This window comes from Pleurodeles waltl, chromosome 1_2 (assembly GCF_031143425.1).
Source record: "Pleurodeles waltl isolate 20211129_DDA chromosome 1_2, aPleWal1.hap1.20221129, whole genome shotgun sequence".
NCBI lineage: Eukaryota > Metazoa > Chordata > Amphibia > Caudata > Salamandridae > Pleurodeles > Pleurodeles waltl.
The window spans coordinates 92,479,203-92,497,213 of NC_090437.1; the positions used below are offsets into that span (position 1 = coordinate 92,479,203).

Genomic DNA, 18,011 nt, shown 5'->3' on the forward strand with positions numbered 1-18,011 from the left:
GGCTGACACACGCACCTAAGTGGTTAAGTTCAGTGATTAGGGTGATTTTTGTAAAAAGGAGTTGCATTATTTGATGTAGCTGATAGTTTAAATCACTTGGCTGAAGCATGGAAAATAATGGAAAATGTCAAAACTTTAAATCCTTCTGAAGTGGTTGTATGATGGAGTGACGAATGCTGGAACAACGCATGCCATAACGTTGTCAGAACCATGACCGTGCTGTTTCCACGCATGCCTTTACAATGAATTAGAAAAGGCATGTGTGGAAACTGCATGCAAAACAGCATGTGTGGTTGTATCTACAACCCATACAACCCCCTACCTGCCCTGAGGCCCAAAACTACCCCCACCCCTAATACCTAAACTACCCCGACCCCCCCCAACCGCCCTGAGCCCTAACATAAAACCACTCTGACCCCCCGCCCTTGCCCCATAAAACAAAACTACCCCAACACCCTGACCCTCCCTGAAAACTAAACTACCCGACCCCCCCTCCACCCGCCCTGAGCCCTAAAACCTTCCCCCCCAAGTAAACTAACTCGAACCCCCCCAACACCCTCAGCCCACAATCCTTAAATCCACCTCCACTGCTAACCCTGTCCCAACCCTACTTACCTCAACCCGTCCTCTCCCGATCCTTCCTCCTCTTCTCTCCTCCTGCCCCTCCTTCAAACTTCCCCCACTGCTTTAAAAATAAACTACCCTACCCCCCCAGCCTAAGCCCTAAATAAAATAAACCATACCTCCCTCCCCTTAAAAACAATTGAAAAAAATATAGAAATCCCCCCCCCCTTTACCGCACACCGCATGGCTTTTTATGTGCCTTAACAAAGCATATGCATAGTTCAGCACATGTGGTTAAGCCACAGAAAAAGCCATACATTGTTCAGGCAAAAGTGGTTACGCTTGCGTTGAAAACATCTGCATCATTCAGGACGCGTTGTTTAGGACGTTTCCACTCTGAAGCTCATCAGATTGTAATCATCTCATTTATATTGGGCACCTTAATCCTTCAACTGCTGTTCCTTCGCAATCCCTTTCCTCTTACCCGCCTCTGCAGCGCTGAGCCCTTTTCCGGCTGTTTGGGGTAGTTCATGCTAAGGCCCCCATAACATTTTTGTCCACGGAAGATATCCATGCCAAATTTGCGTCCTTTTTTCCCCCCAACATCCTGGGGATTCTATTGGTACCCATTAATTGTGGATTTGCCTTGAGAGGAACAAGAATGTAGCAAAATATAGCTAAATTTTGAGTTTTTGGGGGGGAAAAAAGGAAAAATCTGCTTTGGAAAAAAATGTCAGCTTGTTTTTTCTCAGAAAATGGCATCAATGAACAGTTTGCTGTGTTAGTCACCGTCTTCCCAGCTTTTAGGAACTTGCGGAGCTGCATCAAAAACCTAATTTTTGTTTACAATAGTTTCGGCTTTTTTGAAAGCAGTAACCCATATTTCCTTTTTTTGTACTTTCAACCTACTTCCCGTTTCTTGTGGAAACTAGTGTGAAACCAATGGGTGATCCAGGAAAGCTACTGTATATATTTCTAAAAGGTAGATAGAATTCCGAATTCAGCAAGGGCTCATATGTGTAGATCCCCCAAGGTTTTTCCAGAAGAATTAACTTAAAAAAAAATTAGTGAAAATAAGTTAAAATAAACAGCCATTTATGACAATGTTTTCATCTGCAACTTTTTTTCACAATGGGCAATTTACAAAGCAATGTACCATTACGCTCAGTATACCCTTTTAGTTGCGGCAATGTATAGGGTTTATAGGTTCCCAAAGAACCCAAGGTATCCATAGCCAACAACTGAGCTGCACTGTACACTTGCTTTGCATTGTGTTCTGAGTATAGACCCATTTAATAGTGAAAAATGTAGAGTGAAAAATAAGTATCAAGTATCGCTATGTATTTCTGAAATGGGCCCAAGATATGGCGTTCGGGAGCAGTGGTTATTTGTGCCTCTCTGAATTTGTGGATACCCACGAGCATATGTTCTGGAGGGTATTTATCAAAATGTCTTCTTTCTTACACACTGGCTTACATTTGGAAGGCACAATGCAGCAAAATCCAATTGGTAATATCAAATATTCTATGGCATGTGTTTTTTGATAAAAATGGTACCTTATTTGTGTGAGTAGGCCTAGTGGGTAACTATTGAGTTTGGGCCCTTGCTCGGGTGGCACCTAGGGAAACATAGCAAACCTGCACTTTTCTGAAAGCTAGACATCTAGGAGAGTCTGGGGTGGTGTGCCTTGAGTGGATCCCTGAAGGTTTTCTTACTCACAATGCCCTGGGAACCTTAAATCTTACCTGAAATCATGAATTTTCCTTACATTTCTGTGATGGAAACTTACAGATTCTGCAGGAATCCCAAAAATTCCTACCACCCATTGTTACCCCACTTATGCCGATAAAAACCCTACACCACTTATGTGGCTGGGCCTAGTGCGAGCTGCCCACCTTTCTGGGTTGGGTCAGATCAGGGTTTTTTGCCCACATAGGGACAGAAAGACGTAAATATATTGTTTTAAACAGGGAAACACAAGCCTTTGCCCAAAGGGGTCACACTATCTATCTCTAATGGCTAGTGTGTGGATCCCTTCTTGGGAACGCTGTCCTGTAATGATCCACCGGGCGGAGGTACAATTGGAAAGAGGAGATTCTCCAACAAATTGGCTGACGGCCACCCTGTTGCCTCAATGCCTCAGCATACATACAGACCTTGTTTGACCATTGTTAAAGTATTGCAAGTTTTAATGTGCACATATATTTATGCACTTGTGTTGTTCTAGGCATTCATCAGATAAGGTTGCAAAGTTAGAAGGCCAAGTGGAATCTTACAAAAAGAAGCTGGAAGACCTTGGAGATTTACGAAGACAGGTGAAACTCTTGGAGGAAAAGAACACCATGTACATGCAAAACACAGTCAGTCTTGAGGAAGAGCTAAGAAAAGCAAATGCTGCTCGGAGCCAACTTGAAACTTATAAAAGACAGGTATGGTTATAACACAGCCAAAAATTTAAAAATAAATTAAAAAATAATTTGCTCAGTAGAATTATGGTTCCTCCTTATGACATCATTTTCCTGAAATGGGAGTGAGCGAGAGTGAGGTTAAATGTGTGAGAATCCGTAACAGATTCAACCCAGTGATTCCTGTCCTCTAGTTTTCCTGCTCCACCAGAGCAGCTGCTCTTTCTATTTTTGCCAGCAGTGCAAAAATATATTCGATCATTGGGGGTCACAGAGGCATTGTTCTCTATCCTCATGCCATTTAGGGGTTGGGTGCTTGGGTGCTAGGGTGCTCATGCTGAAAATGGTATACTGAGCCAGTCCATCGTACTTGTGCACTATTTAAGTTTACATTGGGAACTTTTGTTTTAAGAAGTTTTAACAGTGTATGAGGTATATTTTAGTCTCTGTTTGCAGCATATAGTAATTGATGATAAAATGCATTTTCTGATTGATACTTCTTTCTAAAGATTCCTTGCCTTTGGCATACCCCAAGTACCAGACTGGATTTGAAAACTTTCATAGCTCTGCCATGCCAGTAGAAAGAGTTCACATTGGCACCGGAGGTGACAAAATTGTGCCATGATTGGAGTCATAATATGCCTGCCCCGGTTTCCTAATGTTTCCTTTTTTCTGTGCCTTTGACCCAGAAATGAAGCTTGCTTTCTCTTGAGTTGTCTCAGAGGAAACCTTTTCCTCACAGTTCAAATTGTGGTAAAGTGCTGGGATTTCTCCCCATAAGATTTGTGCTTTAAGCCCTGCCATGATTATCTTGGACAAATGTAAAAAAAAAAAGCTTTCATTCCTTCTGCCTTTGATGCTTAGTGTCAATCCATAACTCATTTAACTGTAATTCCTACCTCACCTTCCACCACAAGACCTTAAAAGAGTTGAATGCCAAGGTGTTCGTTGTCGAGGCTTGAGGCAATCATCACAATTGCCATCGATCAATTTGCTCCATTCCCATCTTCCTCTAAGTCATTGAGGGGAAAAACGCAAAAGGCATAAGAAGCACAAAAAACATTGAACTTTAATTTGTAGAGACTCTTCTTCTGTGCTGGAGTTGAAGCCTATGCCTTCTCCAGATCTAGCGCTGGTGCCTCCTTTGAACCCGGCACCAAGGCCCTCCTTAAAGCCGAATGCTCCAGCACCGAAGCAGCCACTTTCCTAGCCTCAGTTCTCCACTGCAGCTACTGACATTGCAGTGTTTCTAAAAGATGTTATATTTGTTTTGTAGAGAGTCAATCCCTTCTGGAACACCCTTGAGCCCCAGGGGACAGTATGGAGTGCCCTGCATTATGCCAATGGCTCTTCGATTGATGCCGTATGCACCAGATGCAGGCTCAGACATCAGGCTGCCAAAGCTGATGTTCCTCCCTGAATTCCTCACTCCTGGTACTGACTCTGCAGTGTTTTAAACAATATTTGACCTGTTTTGCAGAGGTGTGGACTATTCTGGAGCGCCTTTGAGCCCCATGGGACAGTATGGGGTGCCCTACTTTGTTGATGGTTCCTCCATTGGTGTCCTCCATGGCACCCTCATATACAACACTGCTTCTGAGGTTAATAGCACCTTCATCACTCCTGCGGATCACAGCACAGCCACCAGCACTGTTGCTGAAGTCACTGACTCGATGGCATCGGCACCTATACTTTAAGATTCGGCTCAAGTGGTGTCCAAAATATCCATAAGTTGTCTGCTCGAGAAGTGAGACTCAACATCTTGTGGAGGAAGAGAGCTTCAGAAGGCAACACACTGTTTCAAAAGGCCAGTATTGTTAAAATATGTCTGAACTCTTTGATTCAGGATCCCATTCTTTGGAGATTCATGGCACAGATGACTGCAGTGAGTGGCAGTTCCTTCCACCCTTACAGTCTGACACTGCTGCTAATGGCCGAGACACATCACCTAAACAGGTTTTGTGGGGAGAAGACTGATTTGGACTTGGGACATTTTAAAACCAGCAAGGCTACAGCATGTTACCTTGTAGTCCAGTCTCCACAGAGGGATTAGTAGCTTCAAACGTTTTGCTGTATCTTTTATGACTTATGCAAATGTCCACATCAGCCCATTCATCCCAAACAGCAGCAGTCCAAAAAATACCTTCCTTAATAACAGTATAAGGGCAGAGGCAAGGGCAAAGTACATGTTGCCCAACAAACTGTAGTCTCCCACAACAGTGTGGAAGCAGTTTTAAGTTTTTTCTTGTTATATCAGGAGTATCAGGGACCAGTTGGAGGTCAGGTGTCCTCCTTTCTGCAAACCTGGATGGCCACACCAATTGATTCTACAAAATGTACCTTTCCAAAAGACTTTTCCTGTATCCCTCCTAAAGCATCTATCCACCTCCAGAAGACCACCATCTTATGCTGCAATAAGAGGTGGCAGTGTTGCCACAGAAAGGAGAGTGGAGTTGGTTTCAAAGCAGGAAATTGGGTAGGAGGGGGGGTGCTACTCCCAGTACTTCCTGGTGACTAAGGAACGACAGTCTTTGCCCCCTCCTTGACCTCAGGCTCATAAATCTCTTCCTTTGCAAGGACAAGTTCAGTATGGTGTTCTTGGCTCATGTTTTTTTGGTGGTGGAGACTGGATGGTGTCACTTGACTTGAATGCTAAAGATTCCACATATTGATCCTACAATCACACTGGAGGTACCTGCATTTAGTAGTAGGGTCTATTCACTACCAGTTCATGGTACTCCCATTTAGTCTGACATCAACACCTTGGGTCTACACAAAGGTGATGACAGTGGTGGCGACCCATCTCCTGAGATTGGGAATTCTATTACTTGTGTTTCTGGATGACTGGCTGGACAAAGCTGAGTCTCTGCAGATGATATTACGCCACTAGCCTTTAACTGCATCCCTGCTGTTTGACCTGTGCTTGTCTATCATTGTGCCCTAGCCCCATCTTGAGCCATGTCAACAACCAGTGTTGACAAGCAGTTCTGGACACTGCTTTATTTTGAGCCTTTCAACCTTTTCAGTGAAATTCGAGACATTTGGTTTATGATTGATGTTTCTGTTGGGAGTATGAATCCCAGTCATGTTGGTCTTATTCCTGCTAGGTGTGCTCACGTACTATATACTCTTGGCTCTCATTCACACAGGAACGTGAGGGCTCGACAGTTGTGCCTTCACAGGCAATGAGTGGTTCCATCGTAGGCGAAACTCGTCTGTTACCATGGTGGTCTCCCAGAATATTCCAGTGGATCTTGTCTGGTGGTAGATAGAGGGGAATCTCCTTCAGGGGATGTTCTTGTGCTCTCAGCTCGCCTCTAACGCTGTATTAATGGGTGCCTTTACACTCTCTGTAAGATTACTCATCTGCAGGAACTGTAAATCAGAGGATTCTGATCTTCAAAGGTGTAGCAGGTACTTCACAACAGCTTGCTACAACTGAGAGCAATCCGACTGGTTCTCAAGACTTTTCTTACTTCCATTTGCAGTCATTCCATCCAGATCTTGATAGACGATAGGACCATGATATGTGGTACATTGACAAGCAGGGAGGAATAGGGTCTTGACTCCTTTGTCATGGGGTACTGAGGCTGTCGACTTAAGCGTAGCACATGGTAATTTGGTTAACTGCTGTAGGAAGCTGGCCTGGTGTGTGGTGGGTAACTAAGGTACCTTGTACCAGGTCCAGGTGTTCTCTCTTAGTGAAGTGTAGGCAGTGTCTAGAAGCCAGGCTTTCTAGAGGTAGCTGTTGATGAGCAGCCAAGGCATATCTAGGAGACATGCAAAGCTCATACAGTACCACTGTAGTCACACAGCACTTACACACATGAAAGAAAACACTCAGTTGTACAAAAATAAAGATACTTTATTTTTGGAACACAATTCCGCAAAATGCTAGAAGGGCAACTATCCAAAAGGAGGTAAGTAATACACTAATTATATACACTATTAATCTGGAATAGGCATAGAAAAGTTTAGAAAACAGTGCAAAAAACAATAACCAATAGCGACCTGAGGAGCCCAAACCATATACAAAAAAACCAGAATGCAAACACAGGACCCTTACTGAGGTAAGTGGAATGTGTAGAAGGGAGCTTGGGGTACTAGAAATCCACAGAGGTAAGTAACACAACACCCCCAGAGAGCAGGAAAGCACAAGTAAATAACTGGATTTTCCCGGACCATCCAAAAGGAGGAAAAGAAGAAAAAGAAGATACCCAGACAAGACTGCAAGAAACCAGCAGTGGATTCCTGGAGAAGACCTGTGGAGAAAGGGGACCAAGTCCAACAGTCACAATGGAGTCCAGGAGGAGAAGCAGCTACTACCCACCCAGCTGTACTTGCAGAAGTTGGTCGACACTGTGGAAGAACAGCTCAGCAGTGCAGCCCTGGAGCTGGAGAAGAGTTCCTGAAGGATGCAGAAGATGTCCCACGCTGGAGTGAAGGTTGCAGACTGGTGTTGGTGCAGGAATTCCACCAACAAGCCTTGGCAAAGGCAAACTTGCGGTTAAGGGGACCAGCAAGACCCTGGAGGACTCAACCCAGGAGGGGGAGTCACAGGGGACCATCGGCTTCACAGAGTACACAGGAGCAGAGCCAGCACCCACAGGAGTACCCCAGGACGGAGGCACAGGAGTCGCAGAAGGAGCCCATGCAGCACTACAAAAGAGGATCCCACGCTACTAGAGAACCATGCAGAAGACTGCGCTTTGCAGGATGGAGTGCGGGGGGCTGGAGCTGCACGTAGCCTGAAGATCCCTTGGAGGAGATGACAACAACCCTTGGCAGCTGCAAAAGACGCAGTGCACAGGGGTTCTGCCCTACGTGGAAAGGCAAAGGCTTACCACCACTTAAGTTGGACAACTGGCAGAGAGGACCAAGAGGACTACTCTAGCCCACCACCCGTGATGCAGGATCCACACAGCTCAAGTTTGCAGCGTTGTTGGTTCCTGGAGGGTCCAGTTGCAGTTCCAATTTCCAGAAGTCGCAGTGGTGGTTGCAGGGAATCCTGCTGGAGTCTTGTAAGCCGAATCTGAGGACCCACCCAAGAGAGAGACCCTAAATAGCCCTGAAAGGGGAATTGGTCACCTAGCCAGGTAAGCACCTATCAGGAGGGGGCTCTGACATCTGCCTGGACTGACCACTCACATACTCCCAGAGTTCCCTGCCAACCTTGGAAACAAGTAGACACAACCCAGGGACCCTCTCGAGGAGCTCTGAGCACCACCTCTGGGGTTGTGATTGACTGGGGAGTGGCCACTTCCTTTTCCTATGTCCAGTTTCATGCAAGAGTAGAGACTGGGGGTCCCTGAACCGGTGTGGACTGGTTTATGCACCAAGGGCAACAAATGTGCCCTTCAGAGCATACCAGTGGCTTGGGGAGACTACCCCTCCCTAGCCAGTCACACCTATTTCCAAAGAGGGAGGGTGTTACCTCCCTCTTCCAAAGGAAATACTTTGTTCTGCCTTCCTAGGCTTGATCAGATCAAGCAGCAGGAGGGCAGAAACCTGTCTGAGTTGTGGCAGCAGCTTGGGCTGCCCGGAAAACCCTGTAAGGCTGGTGGTAGCAATGCTGGGGGTCCTCTAAGGAACCCCCAGAGTGCATGGAATCATACTTCCAATACTTGCCACAGTATTGGGGTATGATTCCGACATGTTTGATACGAACATGCCCATGTTCAGAGTTACCGCTATGTGGCTGGACATAGGTAGTGATCTGTGTCCAGTACACCTGTAAAATGGCGTCCCCACACTCACAATGTCCAGGAACATGGATCTGGAGTTTGTGGGGGAACCTCTTCTAGTGCAGGGTTGCCCTCACACACAGGTACCTACACCCTGCCTTCCAAGCTGAGAGTGCCTACCATAAGGGTGACTTACAGTGACCTGTTGTGAAAACAGGTGTATGCAGCTGTTTCACGCAGACTGCAATGGCAGGGCAGTAGAGCCCTTTGCATGGGCTCCCTATGGGTGGCAGAATAACTGCTGCAGACCATAGGATCCCCTGGAACCTGAATGCCTGGGGTACCTAGGTACCATGCACTCGGGCCTTACATGGGGGGTCCAGTATGCCAATTGTGGGAAGAAAAAGGTACAGTTACCAATTTAGGAAGGAAAGAGCATAGTCACTGGGGTCCTGGCTAGCAGGATCCCAATGAACACAGTCAAACAGACTGGCAATCAGGCAGAAAATGGGGGTAACCATGCCAAGAAAGAGGTTACTTTCCTACAACTGCCAATTGTCAGCCGGGTCCCTAAATGTAAGAGCTGACAGTCTGAGCTGGTATCACCTTGCTGACCACAAATGGTGTCTACACGCAGAGGTGGTGCAGATCTCAAAGTCCTCAATTCTGTGCCCTCCAGTATCTGTTGAGTAGAGCCTTGGGAGGGCGTGTTTTGTTTAAAATAGAATTTTCTACTTCAGTACAGATTTTTCTTCATATCCTTGAATACTTTAGTTCCTAGGAAGGTTTGCCAGGGTCAGGCCGAACTCATTATTTTTGCCCCAAATTGGCTGATAAGTGAATGGCAGACCTGCCAACTCACACAGTGTCAGTGTGTCAGACGATTTTGTCTTTCCACACGATCACCCAGTGATGATCCAAAATCACATGTGGCAGACAATGCGAGCTGGCAACCACTTCACAAAGTGACCTTTCAGTTAATCTTTGCAGACTGTAAGTAGCTGAGTTCCATTAAGGTGTGTGAAAACACCCCAGGACATTGACTGCAGCCTCAGCCACCCTTTGTTTTTTGGAGGAGGGTTGGGGGGGATGTGTGGAGGGCAGAGTCCCTTTTATTGTGCTCTCGGAACAAGCCCTCACTCTCCGAGGACCCGACCCCTCTTAATATGGAGAAATTTAGTTGTAGATTGACAGATCTGGAATGCTACTCAGACCTTTTACACCTCTCTCCGTGCCCCCTGCTTTGTACCTCTAGAGGTGTGCCGCCTTCCCCTTTTCGGTGGGCGGTACCTGCACTCCAATCTTCTCAGCCTCCACCTTCATTCCTGAAAATTTAGAAGGGCGCTTGAAATCCTTGCATCTGGCACTGGAGGTGATGTATATCATTCTGTCTGCTTGTCTCCCCTCCATGAAAACTGTTCTGGAAGGCTGGGACAGGATTGTCACTGGATGCACAGAAAATAGTGTGGATTGCTTCCAGGCCTGCTGGTTACAGATCCTTCATTTAACATGGTTGTTCAGTAGGATTATGCATTGGACTTCAAGAGATGCCTGGCAGCATTGTAGGTTTTTCTATGCAATCATCACTAGCCTACCCTTTTCGGATCCACTATTGTGGAGAGGGTCTTAAAGGGAGGGGCACATTTGTATCCAACAACCCCACCCCCTCCCTTTGTTTTCATCATACCTCAGTAGGATTTGAATCTAATGTAGACATTTTTATGGTGTTCTCTGTCAGTCCATTCAAAGTTTACAGTTTAGGCTGTTGATGTTGCAGACTTTATTCTGATTGCTGTTAAGCCTGTGAGCTGCAAGCATTGATCGTCTGTACCCTATTTAATAATTTTTACCTGACAAGTGAGTTTGAATCACAACTGATTTCTCGCTTAAGGCAATGAGCCCCTTTCACCTGGCACAGTCCCTTACCCTTACCTCCTTTTATGCACCACCACGTCTTACAAAGGAGGATGAGTGGCTGCATTGGTAGAACTCTATAAGGATGGTCAGTTTTTACATGAACTGTACAAAAAAGGATCAGGTTTCATGACCAACTCTTCATACGCTGTACTGGGAGCAGGAAGGGCAAGGTGATTCAGAAATGGATGTTGTCTGGTTGGATCATTCTTTGCAATAAAGTTGTATGAAGAAGGAACCTCCAAAAATAATCTGGGACCATTCCACCAAGGCTAAATCCTCTATCTGCTTTGGTAAGTGCTGTTCCTATTGTGGATGTTTGCAGAGTGGTAGTGTAGACATCTCTTAATACTATGCCATTAATTAATGTCTGGACTCTGACGTGCCGAGGGATGGTCATTACACATGTTCAGAGCTACAGGATTTCCTCATCTAACCCTTACTTCAGATTCATTACCTTTGGAAGGGTACTATTTGGCAATGGATTAAAGAGGTGAGGAGTTCAGCAAGTAAAAGGGTACATCAGAAGATACTTGACTTTAAAAAAGAACTATTTTTACTAGTGGATAATATACCTGCAGATTCCTCACCATTCCCACCCCCCTCCTGTCTGAAGGATTGTCATAGGCTGCAATGAGGACTTTTTATTAGGGTTTCAAGTTAGAACTTCACACTGTACCAGCAATATCAACACCATTCTGACACTGTAGCAAGGTGGCTGTATTATGTGGTATGACTAGGGGGATCTTACCATGTAATACTAACACATTACCCAGAAGTGGACTTCGGGTTCACACCAGTAAAACTGGGCTCAGTCCTGGTAGAGTGGCAAAGAGCAGTCAGGCTACTTAGAGCAACGTGTGAAGCATTTCATAAGTAATTGACACGACTTGAAAGAAATCCAACACCATTTTATTAAAATAAAGCAAATGTGTACCTTAATTTAGACCCCAAAACGAACTTTGTCTCATACATACAACCAGAGTTGTAGATTTTTAAAAATAGATGGACTTTTAGTTGTCAAACGAATACCATTGATGTCAATAGGGGAAAACATGGTGTGCAGTCGGTCACTTGTGGGGTGAGTTCCATGGAACCCACCTGAAGTTAAGGTCTGAGGGGTCCCTAGATCAGGTTTCTGTAGACAGTACCTTTTTATCTTATCCAGGGAGCCCGGGTGCAGAGGTAGCCTTGCTGTCCTTAGAAAAGACAGGTAAGCGGAAGCGCTGTCAATCAAATATGCAGCACTCTGCCAAACCACACTTGGAGATGGAGTTACACTCTAGCCTCGGAGAGTAGAGACCTTTGGGGTCCCATTACCTAGATTTCACTGCTGGTACTCCGCCACCACGTCCAGCGACTCCTGGTGCAGAGGTGGCCTTGCAGATGTCAGTTGTAGGAGGGTCGCACCAAAGATGCTTTGCCCCTTAGTCGAAGTCACCTTCTTTAAGATGTAGGATCTCATCAGTGGGGTCGTTGCCGACATGGGTCACTATTGATGGGAGTTGCCCTGGAGTTGGTGACATCCAGGGAAGGGTCACTTACTGGGCTGGTGACCAACAAGCCTTGGCAGAGGCAAAAGTAATCCACAGGTACTTTGTTGGCGTGAGCCTCACAACAGGTTTAGGGGGCGTTAAGGGTGTGAAGGACAGTGGCCAATAGGCTACTGGCCCCCGAGGCTAGTCCCCTCCTGAGGTGATGACTTCCTGTGGGAGCAGATCAATTTTCTACCCAGAACCCTCCAATGCCAAGATTTGCCAACATGGCAGAACCTTTCCTCCGCTCTACAGACCCTCCTAGCCCACCTTAAAGGTATGGCTAGCCTCTTGGAGGTGTACTCCTCCTGAATAACTAATTTTCCCACCTGTCAGCCTGGACAAGGCAGGAAGGGCTTTGCCCTCGAGTGGAGGACAAAGATTGCATATCAAGGGCAGTGAAATCCTTTGAGGCTCACTGCCTTGATCTCTGTAAACACTAGGCATCCTCGGATGACGAAGATGCAACCTCATCCATGCCCTGGTCCTTTGTCTCCGTCTCGGGGAAGTGCTAACACAACCAGGAGGAGGGCAGACTCATCTCTTAGTGGCAAATTGCTCAAGGAAGATTCACAAGGCAAGACAAAACTCGCAACTTGGTGGGCATCCTCTAAGGACGTCACCAGGGTACGTCCTAGCTAATCTTGGGCACGAGAATCATGCTCTGAGTTAAAAAGCTTGACACCAAACACAGGGGAAATCTTTTGGCCATCGTGGAGCAGGACTTGCCTGAGTGCCAGCCCATATTATCCTGTGGACTGCTGGTCACTTGCCGTAGCAATAGGTTTTTAAATGCTATCATAGGGACACATACGCCTGTGCATATATGTCCTCAATTATGACTCTGTGCACCCCGCCTCCTGGGCTATAGGAAGCCTGCCTTTGCGGTGAGGGACTATGTCTGTACTTGGTGTGGGCAGAGTCAAACCTGAGCAGATAACCTGCTCGTGCAGGCTGACGTGGCGGCTCTGCAGATTTTGCTTTTACTCGGGCAAGCAGGGTGGTACAATAAGTGCTGCAGCCCTGGAGACCCCTTTACCATCCCTGCCCTGGTTACCACTGGTACCATTTACTATGGCCTTACAGGGGTGGCAAAGTCTTTGCCAATTTGGTTTACAAAATTACTGTGCAATTGAATGGAAAGAGCACTGGCACTGGGGTCCGATTAGCAGGCCTCAGTACACTTTCAGATCAATAACGACTGCATCAAACAACAAAAAGTGTGATGTGATAAAACGGGGACTTTACAACAGATGCATTAATCTCTTTAAAGGCGCATACAAAATATGAATAGAAACTGATGTCTGGACACTGGAATGGTTATTTTAGAGCTCAAGTAAAGATACAGTGGCGTCACTTTCAGCGCCTACGTGGAGCTGGCGCCCTTTACTAGCGTGGAAGGGCTATTGAAAGTTTCCGAATCCAATCTGGGATATTTATGAGGTGAGGAATCTGCAGGTATCTAAAGTATCCACCAGAAAGATCATTTTCTCTTTTAAGGGTTTTGCGCCATTCATGGTGACCATTTTGTATTCTATACATGCTTTAAGTGCTTTGGGTGAGCCTTCTTCATCCATTGGTTTCTTTAGCTCACAGACTTTGAGCCGTTGGCCTGGATTATGGTCTTATTTATTATGTATTTTCGGGTTGGAGATTTGGTGGATTTTCTGAAGATTTGGTGCAGCTTTGGTTTCTAGTCCTGGCCTCAGCTTGTGACTGAAATTCTTAGCAAATCACTTCATCTCCCTTTGCTAAGATTGTAAGTATGTGGGATGCAATTGTACATAGATACAATGTATTGATCTCCCACCATCTCCTACACTGTACAGTGCTTCCTTACTTTCCAGCTTGGTTTGTATTAAAATAATATTGATCCTGACATACATTTTTGTGGTAAGCTGATGTTTTACTGTGTGATAGCCCTTGTTTTAAAATATATAAGTTTTTACATTTCTACAAATATACTACCATAAATATTTATTTGATTTTATGACCATTCTAAAATAATTCAAGATGAAGATAACTTTTGCTGCTGAACTCCTGAGAAAATCTTGCACTCCAGACCCGCATGTTCTGTATTAGGAGCACTTGGAGGAAATCCGTTTTTAACACCTGCTTATCTTATCTCTACTCTTTGCATCTGCATGAGAACCTGCTCAAGCCGACAATCAAAAATTGGAGATAAGACCCTTCACTTTAAATAGATCACATTGATGTGCTCGTTTTTCACATTGAATGTTACTGCCAAGGTCAGGTGTCCAGTGAAAATTAATTTGAATGAACTTTTAGCAAAAAGGTGCGTTTCCCTACACATTCCAACCTTTTACCATGTGGAAAAAACATATTTTCTCTTTTTGAACCTTACTATGCAACACAGTTTGACATATCCTCAAGAACGGTAGTTTGAGCAACAACAGAGACGTTGATTAAGTAAGATCTACAATAGTGTGGCGGCCAAGTGAAGGATCAATGTAAATGTCTTGCATTCCCTGCATGTACATGTAATCATTTGATAATACAGATTTTTCATTTTTAAAATAACTTGCCAATAGAAGGTATTATTGCCGATTGCTTGCTCAGCATGAATCTCCGGTTAATGACAGTGATGCAAATAAGTTCATCCTCCTGACAGGTGGGTCCTGCAAATCGTTGACAGGGCTATGCCTTCCCATTCCTTTAATACCCACCACACTTCCTGCCTATCATCAGAGCATTTTTTTAGAGTAGCACCTCTCCATATTACTCCTACATTGTAGGCTCTTTTGGCCAGAGGAGTCCTAGAGGGTCCTGGCCCCGAAAATTGGAACTGCCTGTTATGTCTGGGCTCGCCAAAGTCATTTGTGAACCACCTCCAAACAAAGGCAAACCTCCTGACATCACTGGGGCTAAATATGAATGTGCCAAAGTCACACCTGACTCCTTCTTAGAGGCTCCCTTTCATTGGAGCCATTCTAATTATGGTGCAGTTTTGCCCCCCACGCCCCCACCACAACATATCCAGGACACTCAGGCTATGATCCAGTTGTTTCATCCTCAGTCCTAGGTCTTGGTGAGAGTGGCTCTGGAGCCTGTGGCCCTTTTGATATCCTGTAGTTCTGCTTGGTGGCTATGCCAGATTGCACATGGACGTTCCTCAGTGGAACCTGAAGCATATGTGCCCAGCACCAAGGGAACCTATCGAACTTCATCCAGATTTTGGATGAGATTGCATAATACCTGCATTGATAGCTCAACTGCAACCAAACTAGTGACGATAGTGGCAGACTTGCCACTGCTGGGGTGGGGAAGTCATCTGTGAGACGCGGAGATCAGAGGACTCTGGTGTTCTACTGTGTCCCAGCATCAACCTGGGCCATTTGTTGGTGAAAGCTTTCCTAACATTCATTAAAGAGAAGCCGTTCAGATCATCAAAGATAACACCGAAGTCATATGGTACGGCAATAGGGCGAGGCAGAGGGGCTGTGTCCTGGGCTGGAGGCACTTTGTCTCTGGTGTTGACTGATGTACTAGGGAATTTCCCTATTCATGAGGCACCTGGTGGAATCTTTGAAGACCAGGGTGGCAAAACTAAGGTGTCACCTTTTGGATAAGCATTGATGGTTACATATCGCATCTTCCAGGAATGATAACCCCAATAGATAGTTTTGCCACCATTGAGCACACACAGTGTCTAAACATTTGTGCAATGGAGTTTCCATGAAGGCTTGTTCTATGAAACGCATCGTGAATAGAGTGGAGCTCAGGGCTGTTGTATGCCTTTCCACTACTGCCTCGCCTGCCTCAAGTTCTGAGGATGATCAGCAACAACTGGGCCAAAGTCATCCTAGAGGCTCTGAGGTAGACAAGGAGAGTGTGGCATCAAGAACCTCAATAAGGTTTCCATTTTGGGCGGACCTCCTTGTAGCAGCAAGACGGGCCCTGCACCTGAATCTGCTCCTCCATGCTTGGAGATTGAGCAAACAGCAGTTTATGAAATTTGATCTTCCTCCAGAAGTTGTGGACATCATTGTGACTAAAAGGCTTCTTGCTACATGGTCTTTATATGTCTAGCAGTGGGAGGAGTATGTAGCCTTGTTTGGCACCTGACTTAACTGTCCTATGTCCTATTGTTATTTTTATCTTTGGCCCAGCAAGGACTTGCATTGGACACCATTAAAGGTTATCTTTCAGACCTTTAGGCATTTTTAAGTTTCCTCTTGCAGTTGTCCCTGTTGTTATGAGATTCCTAAAAGGGTTTGTTCATTTATTTCCTCCAAAACCCTTTGTGGGGCCACAGTGGGATATAAATTTAGTTATCACTTTTCTCTTGTCCATGTCATTTAGAACCTGTGAATAGCTGCCCTCTGTCTCCTGTCTGTTTCTGGTTGAGTGACTACAGGTTATTGCATGAATAAAATTGAGTGCAGCCGCCCTATACCACTTTTTCCCTTAGACAAAGTGGTACTGAGGACCAAGGCAGTCTTGTTGCTAAAACTCTTGAACACTTTTTGTGTTAGGCAATCCATCACTCTAGACTAGATCGTCTGGACCTTAAAGATTTATAAACTTTTATATTGATCACACCAAAGACCAGATTGGTGATAATCTCCTTATGGGGTTCTCTGGGCCATAGAAATGCAAGGAAGTGCAGAAATTGGATTTACCTAGGTGAATAGCCTCTGCATTAAGATCTACTGCACATTGTCCAGCCAGAAAGCAACTTCCGGAGTTGTTGAAGGCACATTTCAATAGGGTCCAGGCTGCTACCACTGCTCTGGCATTTGGCGTGCCTGTCCTTGACATCAGGCAGTGACATGGGCATCCGTGCACACATTCACAGAGCACTTCTGCCTCATCGGCCAGACCCCACTGGAAGGGCATGCCCATCATTTGACTCCGCAGGACTCTTTGGTATGAGCCATTCAGAAGACTCACCACGTTGGGATGTATCCATTCTGAAGGTGAGAAGTCTTTGGTTGGAAGTAGCCACTGGAATAACAAGTAACTTAACTTCAGTAATAGTCTTTCTGGTGGATGCTTTATCTACCTGCAGATTCCTTGCAGTTCTTCCTCCTCCCAGTTCTGAGGAATGGTCTCATTATCTCCAAATTTAAAGATGCTCACACTGGCATATCTGATCGATTGTTGGGCTCTGTGTCAAGGTCATGAGTATAGTCAAGAAAGAAACTGGCTGCATGGAGCTGCATGGCTTCACCATAGACTGTCCTGCCGGAAAGAGTTTTACCTAAGGCAAGTAACCTTTTCATATGTTCCTCTGTCTGCTGCACACAGTTCTTCCATAAGGACCTGTACCCAGTAGATCTCATATGATAATCAGTCTACAAAAATACAATAGTTGTACAAAGTGAAACAGAGAAGCACTCATTTGAGTCAACCATTCAGCTTCCTTTGCATCTTGGACATTTTTCTTGAGGTTTAAGCCATTAGGTACTTTGATACCAAATTGTGTCCTCTGCAAACAGTAGCGGCTACAGTCCATGTTTACTTGTCCAGTCCCCAAAACATAAAGCCTGGCAAAGGATCAGTGTTCCCCACCCAAGTTCTCCAAACTGGCAGAGTCTGTTGGTCGGAGAAATTATAAGGTAGGGGCTCAAGAATTTTAGATAGCCAAGAATGAAAGGGTCTCTTCCAGTGAGCAGATTAGGTTCTACAGACTCAGGCTTTGGATGTGATGATGCAGCATATATACATTGAGTAGCTATCTTCTGATCGGGGCTGTGCCTCATCCCCCACACTCCTTCTTGAGGCAGCTGCAAAATCTGTTGGGTATATATGTATATGGTATTTCTGTAGTGCAAAACAGCCAAAAGGAAGTGGAATGGTGTACATGGGTAAAGACAAGCATAATGTAAACATGTAATAAGAGTTGAAGCTGACTTGTGGACAGTTATTGCATTGTGATTTAGTTT

The 18,011-nt window shown here is 45.3% G+C and overlaps 1 protein-coding gene across 2 annotated transcripts in view; it reads left to right on the plus strand.

Moving 5' to 3' along the window:
* LOC138297109 (protein Hook homolog 3) overlaps nt 1–18,011 on the plus strand; it is an 803,252-nt gene that overhangs the window by 363,518 nt on the left and 421,723 nt on the right. For both annotated transcript variants that reach the window (XM_069236612.1, XM_069236608.1), the window contains exon 11: nt 2,792–2,993. In XM_069236612.1, the coding sequence (XP_069092713.1) occupies nt 2,792–2,993 (202 nt within the window). The remainder of the gene's footprint in view (nt 1–2,791; nt 2,994–18,011) is intronic.